Here is a 7,752-nt window from a genome sequence, read left to right as displayed (position 1 = left end):
AGCGAGGCTCGGATGTACGGGCCAATCGTATACTGGGATATGTCATTATCCAGTAGAGAGCCAAGCCTCGCTGTCAAAGCGAGGCTTGGAAAGTGCTCAGATGCGGAGATCCCTACTAAAGCGAAAATTCATAACTCTAGGTAGTTAGTTATAATTATATACAGGCACAATTCAAACATAAATAAAAAATAAAATATATTCATTTCTATATCAACATATTATAGATTACATATCAGGGACTAAATATCATGATGGGTACATATTGTGAGTAAATACATAAAGAGTACACACTTAAGGTAAGTACATATAATACTAGGGTCACATGTTATGTGGATGCAAGTGCATATTATTATATTTTTATATATTCATATATTTTATTATATAGATATTCATGCAGCTGCACTGCACAAAGGCAGTACAGCATCATGAAGAATCAAGGTAAAGTGCATCGCGTGCAAAAAAAAAAAAAAAAAACACAACAGAACAACAGTGAAAAAAAGTCAAGTGCAAGGTGAACACACAGTGACAAAATAAAAGTGGCATGCAGGAAAAAAGGGGGGGGGGGGGAAAGGAAGGGGGGGGGGAAAAAAGGGGGAAGAGGGGAAGAGGGGGAGAAAAAAGAAACCTATATAAAAATCTACCTAGTAAAAAAGGGGGGGGGAACCATAATGTCAATGAATGTGTGAAAAAGTGGAAATATGAAAAATGGCTTAATAATTAGTACCGCTGTCATAATTAAATAAATAAATGGGTAGCTGTGAATGTTAAATATAATTTAAGCAATTAGATTAGAGCCCCAAAGATAATATAAATAAACAAAGAGGGGCATAAAAATGTGGGTATATAGAAAAAATATAAAATAGGGGAGTGACAGTGTAGTGTGAGATTAGTGTACGGAGTGTAAGATGGGATGAAAGAAGTGAATAGTATGAGTGAAAAACGTATATATGTGATTGAAAGGCCTGTGTAGAAGTGTGATGAGGTGATAAGAAGAAAGAGGGATTGTAATCATGCATAAAAAAACATAGGGTATAAGAAGTGGGAGTAAAAATATCGTATCAAGGAATATATAATTAATTGAAAATTAGTAATAAAATTAATAATAAATATAAAAAAAGTATTAAAAATATATGTAAAAGAATATATAGAGAGAGGATTGTGACCCTGGAAGTGTACATAAAAAAGTATGTTTTAAAATTGATAAGAGAAAGGGAGTCCCAACATGATTCCGGTGGTAAGGTCACTCCAACGATAGAAGGAGGCTAGAAGTAGTCACGTGATGGCCCTGGTTGGTAAGTCTCATAACACATCTAGATAGACAATCAGATAAAAAGGAATAAATTAATAAACAACAGTTAAGACAAAATGGAAGCTGCTAAAAAATCACTTAAAACCCATTAATTACACACACTAATAAAAATCCGAGCTCAGAAACCAACCAATACTCCTCACAAAAATGGGGCATAGCTGTTTATCTCATTTAAGCCGTGAGGTACAAGTGTGTCCAGCCTGAAGATCCATCGCGTTTCTCTTTGTGCAACCAATTTCTTCCATTGGCCACCTCTGATACCCACCGGGACGTGGTCGATACCTATGAATTTGAGGAGAGTGGCATCACTGTTATGTTTAAGTTTAAAGTGTCTTGGTAGGGTTTTCAAAGACTGAAGGTTTGTTTCATTGGCTGCCGCATTAATATCCAGGATATGCTCTCTGACCCGTCGGCGGAGCTCCCTGGTGGTCATGCCCACGTATAGCAATTCGCATGGGCATTGTGCAACATATACCACCCCTTTGGTTACACAGTTTATTTTCTGCCTAATTTCATATGACTTGGTACAGGATGAATTGCGAAACATATCAGTCCGTAATATATTACTACATGCAAGGCATTTACCACATGGGGAGCAGCCGTTTTTGGGGCCCTTGGAGCCAAATAAATATGGCTCCTCAGTCTCATAGTGGCTCCTCACCAGAAGGTCCTTCAAGTTTCTATTCCGTCTATATGCAATCGCTGGTCTCGAAGGTATCATACCATTTAGTGTCTCATCCACTTGTAGAACGGGCCAATGCTGTTCAAGTATCTGCCTAATCTCATGGCTACGAGAGTTATAATCTAAAATGCACCTCACCTGGTTGTCAGTTGTCTTGTTGGTCCTTGTTCTATGTAGGGATGACGCACGATCCGTTTTTTTCGCTCTCCAGTATGCCCTTTTAATGCTCCGATTGCTATAGCCCCTTTCACGGAATCTTTTCTCTAGATCACGGGCCTGCATTTCAAAGTCCTGTTCCGTGGAGCACAGGCGTCTTGCACGTAGGAATTGACCTATGGGAATATTTCTGATCAAATGTGTGGGGTGAGCAGAGCTGGCGTGTAGTACGGTATTAGCTGAAGTAGATTTACGATGTAGATTCGTCTGGATAAATCCATTGGCGTCCGCCTGTATCTGGATATCCAAAAACTCAATATTAGTTTTATTCACTTTATGCGTTAGATGAATGTTTAAGTTGTTGTTATTGAGGGCATCCATGAACTGTTCCAACTCGTCTAGTGTACCCTGCCAAATAAACAGGATATCATCAATGTATCTGCCCCATGACAGTACTTTTTCAGCCAAGGGGCAGGTATCCGACGTAAAAAGGGTCCTCTCCCACAACCCAAGGAACAAATTGGCATATGAGGGCGCACAAGCCGCCCCCATAGCCGTTCCCTGCAGTTGTAGGTAGAAGACCCCTTTAAAGATGAAAAAATTTCTCGTTAGAATGAAGGACAACAGTTCCAGGATTAAGGCACATAGGTCTCCCTCCAAATTGCTGGATTCCAGAAAAAATTTAGTGGCTGCTATACCGTCATTGTGTCTTATCGACGTGTATAGTGATTCTACATCACATGTCACAAGGTAGGAGTTATCATCTAATTGGACACCATCAAGTCTACGTAGAACATCATTTGAGTCCTTAATGTAGGAAGGTAACAGTTCGACTAGAGGCTTCAAGAAAAAGTCAATCCACTTACATATTGGTTCAGTCAGGGAGTTACACCCAGACACAATAGGTCTTCCAGGAGGTATCAGCGCGTTCTTATGGATCTTCGGCAATAGATATATTGTAGGGATGGTCGGGTACTGTATAATTAGTCCTTGTTTCTGTTTCAAATTCAAGATGTTTTCCTCCACAGCATTGTCCAGAATATGAGCTAATTCCTGTTGATAAGACATCAGGGGGTTAAAAGTGAGTCGCTTATAGCAATTGGAATCACGTAGTTGTCTAAACATTTCCTTCTCGTACATATGAGATGGCCATAGGACAACATTACCCCCCTTGTCTGATGGTTTTATAACCACGTTTTTCAAAGCCCTCAGTTCTTGAACAGCCTTTCGCTGGGGGTATGTTAGATTGTCACTGGCTCTTGTTTCTGCCAGGCGTCTCAAGTCCCTAATTACCAATTTGATAAACATATCCACCTCAGGAACCAAAGTCGTAGGAGGGAAGGTGACACTCTTAGGTAAAAGGTAGCGCGGGTACTCACCTGTTCCTAGTTGTGGCATAGGATCCTGTTCATCCAGTAATGATTGTAAGTTTAAAATAGCCTCCTGTTCTACCGTGGAACCCAACAGGTTTTCAGTATTCAGATCAAAGTGTCTTGTGTGCAGTTTTTTGAGGATCAGGCGTCGTGCAAATAGTTGAATGTCTTTTACTTAAGGGAAGGACTTTTGCATATGTAAAATAAAATAAAAATTTTTTACCTAAAATGCTTCTTTTCCCAAAAATTTTACATTTTTAAAAAGGGTAAAAGCAGAACATACCCCCCAAAATTTGTAACACAATTTCTCCCGAGTACGGTGATACCCCATATGTGACCCTAAACTGTTGCCTTGAAATACGACAGGGCTCCAAAGTGAGAGCGCCATGCGCATTTGAGGCCTAAATTAGGGATTGCATAGGGGTGGACATAGGGGAATTCTACGCCAGTGATTCCCAAACAGGGTGCCTCCAGCTGTTGTGAAACTCCCAGCATGCCTGGACAGTCAGTGGCTATCTGGCAATACTGGGAGTAGTTGTTTTGCAACAGCTGGAGGCTCCGTTTTGGAAACCGTGGCGTACCAGATGTTTTTCATTTTTATTGGGGAGGGGAGGGGGGCTGTGTAGGGGTAAGTGTATATGTAGTGTTTTTTACTTTTTATTTAATTTTTTGTTAGTGTAGTGTAGTGTTTTTAGGGTACAGTCACACGGGCGGGGGTTCACAGTAGTTTCTCGCTGGCAGTTTGAGCTGTTGCAGAAAATTTGCCGCAGCTCAAACTTGCAGCCCGATACTTACTGTAAACCTCTGCCCATGTGAGTGTACCCTGTACATTCACATTGGGGGGAGGGGGGGGGGGGGGGGGGACATCCAGCTATTGCAAAACTACAACTCTCAGCATGCGCTGACAGACTGTACAAGCTGAGAGTTTTAGTTTTGCAGCAGCTGTAGGCACACTGGTTATGTATCACTGAGTTTGTGACCTTACTCAATGTTTCAAAACCAGTGTGCCTCCAGCTGTTGCAAAACTACAACTCCCAGCATGTACGGTGCATGGTGTAAGGTGACTGCTGGGAGTTGTAGTTTGCAACAGCTGGAGGCACACCGGTCGTGAAACACTGAGTTAGGTAAAAAAAAACTGAGTTTCACAACCAGTGTGCCTTCAGCTGTTGCAAAGCTACAACTCTCAGCAGTCACCGACAGCCAATGGGCATGCTGGGAGTTGTAGTTATGCAACCAGCAGATGCACCACTACAACTCCCAGCATGAATTTTAGCTGTTTGCGCAAGCTGGGAGTTGTAGTTATACAACAGCTGAAGGTACACTTTTCCATAGAAAAAATGTGCCTCCAGCTGTTGCAAAACCATAAGTTCCAGCATGACCATAAGGGAATGCTGGGAGTTGTGGTGGTCTGCCTCCTGCTGTTGCATAACTACAGCTCCCAGCATGCCCTTTTTGCATGCTGGGAGCTGTTGCTAAGCAACAGCAGGAGGCTGTCACTCACCTCCTGCTGCTGCTCCATCGCAGGACAGTCCCTCGCCGTTGCTCCTGGGGCCCCGATTCCAACATGGACGCCGGGAATCGGGGTCCCCAGCACCCGGGGTCGTCTTCCCGCACCCGCTCACGTCCTCCGGAAGAGGGGCGGAGCGGGTGCGGGAGTGACACCCGCAGCAGGCACCCTGATTGGTCGGCCGGTAATCCGGCCGACGAATCAGGGCGATCGTGAGGTGGCACCAGTGCCACCTCACCCCTGCAGGCTCTGGCTGTTCGGGGCCGCCAGAGACGGCCCCGATCAGCCAGTAATTCCGGGTCACCGGGTCACTGGAGACCCGATTGACCTGGAATTCCCGCAGATCGCTGGACTGAATTGTCCAGCGATCTGCGGCCATCGCCGACATGGGGGGGCATAATGACCCCCCCGTGGGCGATATGCCCCGATGCCTGCTGAATGATTTCAGCAGGCATCCGGCTCCGGTCCCCAACCAGCTAGCGGTGGGGACCGGAATTCCCACGGGCGTATGGATACGCCCTGCGTCCTTAAGGACTCGGAATGCAGGGCGTATCCATACGCCCTGCGTCCTTAAGAGGTTAAAGAAACACGGGCATGTACATATATAAAAGGAGCAGTATTAGAAAGTGTCCAAAGAGCTAAGGTTCCCAAATGGAAAAACATTGATCATGCGATCCAGATTCTCAACTGACTAGCTCATCTAATCTCGCTAACTCTTGGGCCTTAGCTATCCATAAAATTTGAACAGATACCCTGCTGCAGGAGCCAACATAGGATGTACACCTTAAAAGGGTATTTCACTATGCTACAGGGTCTGTAAAATTAATGTAGTTCATAATATAGTGTCTGTACCTGTGTTTGTTGGCTGTTCTTGCAATTCTTATATGATCGTTATACCAATGTTTATTTTTAACAGCATACAAAATAAGTGTTGTCTAGGCTTTTGCCAGGTTGCAGTGCAGTCCGAGACATTACACCACTAGTCAGGTGTTGAAAGGGAGCCTGTCTGTTTCAATGGGTGGAACAAGCGCTGGGTGGAGGGGGGAAATCATTCTCCATAGGGCTGCAGGGAATTGTCCAAGGTGTGCTTCGGTGGGTGTGGTGACTGATGTGGCTGATGTGTCAGATGGAGAAAAGTCACCTTACACTTACAAAGGATCCTGGGACTTGTAGCTGGAGGGAGGGAACCCTAACAGGAAATAGCCATTTCAGAAAACGATAGCAGGAGAGTTATGGTGAACTCACAACATAGCCATTTAGCCTCAAGAGAAGTACTGAACCTTCCTAAGCATGTCCATTACTGTCTGGCAGGTACGTACTAAAATCACTTTATGGTGAATAACCCCTTTAAGCTTGAAAACAAATCACACCTTGTGATGTCAGAATGCAACTTTTTGCGATAAAACTTAAGTCGTATTTAATAAATTCAACACAAAAAGTCAGGTTGAGTCATGCACATGTCTAAGAAGTAGCACATTTTTGCTCAGTTGCGGGCTGCTCATAACTTTGCAACAATCCAAAGTAAAACGCACAGCATAGATCAAGGATAAATTCCCACAATAGATTTTGAACATAATTCTCTGCAGCAAACACTAGGGAGTGTTCCAAATAATTTTTTCACAGAGCCTGTTTACTGTATGCATCTTGAATACTCTCTGTGTAAATGCTGAACCAGTCTACTGACCCATATTAACTGAATGAGATTAAAACTGCAATGAAAAACCTTGGCACTCAAATATTGAAGAAAATTTTAGTTTTATTTGCAGTCCATAACAGAGATTAATTACCGTATTTATCGGGGTATACCACGCACCGGCCTATAACACGCACCCTCATTTTACAAAGGATATTTGGGTAAAAAAAGTTTTTTACCCAAATATCCATGGTAAAATGAGGGTGCGTGTGTGTGCATGCGTATACCCCGATACACCCCCAGGAAAGGCAGGGGGAGAGAGGCCGTCGCTGCCCGCTTCTCTCCCCCTGCCTTTCCTGAGGTCTAGAGCCCCGCTGGCTATCGGCGCCGCTGCCCGTTCTCTCCCCCTGACTATCGGTGCCGGCGCCGATAGCCAGGGGGAGAGAAACGGCGCCGGAAATGGGGCAGCGGTGCCGACAGCCAGGGGGAGAGAAGGGGCAGCGGCACCTATTGCCGGCGCCACTGCCCCGTTGCCTCCCCGGTTGCATAATTACCTGTTGCCGGGGTCGAGTCCGTGCTGCTTCAGGCCTCCGGTGTGCGTCCCCTGCGTCGTTGCTATGCGCTGCTATGGACCCGACAGGTAATTATGCAACCGGGGATGGGGGGAGGCAACGGGGCAGCGACGCCGGCAATTGGTGCCGCTGCCCCTTCTCTCCCCGTCTGTCGGCGCCGCTGCCCCATTGCCGGCGCCGCTGCTCTCCCCCTGGCTATCGGCGCGGGCACCGATAGTCAGGGGGAGAGAGCGGGCAGCGGCGCCGATAGCCAGGGGGAGAGAAGGGCCGGCAGCAGGGCTCTAGACCCCAGGGCAGGCAGGGGCAGAGAAGCCGGCAGCGCTGGCTGTCTCTGCACCTGCAAAGCCGCTGCAGTTCATTTTTGGTTGATTCCCCCGACAGGAAGTTGTGTATTCCTCTTATTGTCAGTGTGGCATTGTCCCCAGCTCCTCTAACTCCCGAGACAACGCATCATCCTCTTCTGTCTCAGGATACGTTGTGTGAATTCTTTTTCAGTACACGTGTAATTCACACTGCAGTT

At 45.5% G+C, this 7,752-nt stretch overlaps 1 protein-coding gene across 1 annotated transcript; it reads right to left on the bottom strand.

Annotated features, from left to right (window-relative positions):
* Positions 1–689: 689 nt before the first annotated feature.
* LOC130362821 (uncharacterized) lies at positions 690–3,665 on the bottom strand. Its single transcript, XM_056567877.1, has 2 exons — positions 1,453–3,665; positions 690–1,310 (listed from the first exon to the last, which is right to left on the bottom strand). The coding sequence occupies exons 1-2, from the start codon at positions 3,543–3,545 to the stop codon at positions 1,241–1,243; spliced, it is 2,163 nt and encodes a 720-aa protein (XP_056423852.1). The 5' UTR covers positions 3,546–3,665; the 3' UTR covers positions 690–1,240.
* Positions 3,666–7,752: the final 4,087 nt, after the last annotated feature.

The sequence above is a fragment of the Hyla sarda genome, chromosome 3 (assembly GCF_029499605.1).
Source record: "Hyla sarda isolate aHylSar1 chromosome 3, aHylSar1.hap1, whole genome shotgun sequence".
In the NCBI taxonomy this organism is placed as follows: domain Eukaryota; kingdom Metazoa; phylum Chordata; class Amphibia; order Anura; family Hylidae; genus Hyla; species Hyla sarda.
This window is presented reverse-complemented; position numbering and strand designations above follow the sequence as displayed.

Bases quoted from the DNA above. Each gene is read 5' to 3' on its own strand.
- LOC130362821 (XM_056567877.1), bottom strand. From the start codon at position 3,545: ATGCCACAACTAGGAACAGGTGAGTACCCGCGCTACCTTTTACCTAAG. The intron at 1,311-1,452 runs GTGAGGAGTATT...TTGTCTATCTAG, and splicing joins AACAGCTATGCCCCATTTTT to ATGTGTTATGAGACTTACCA.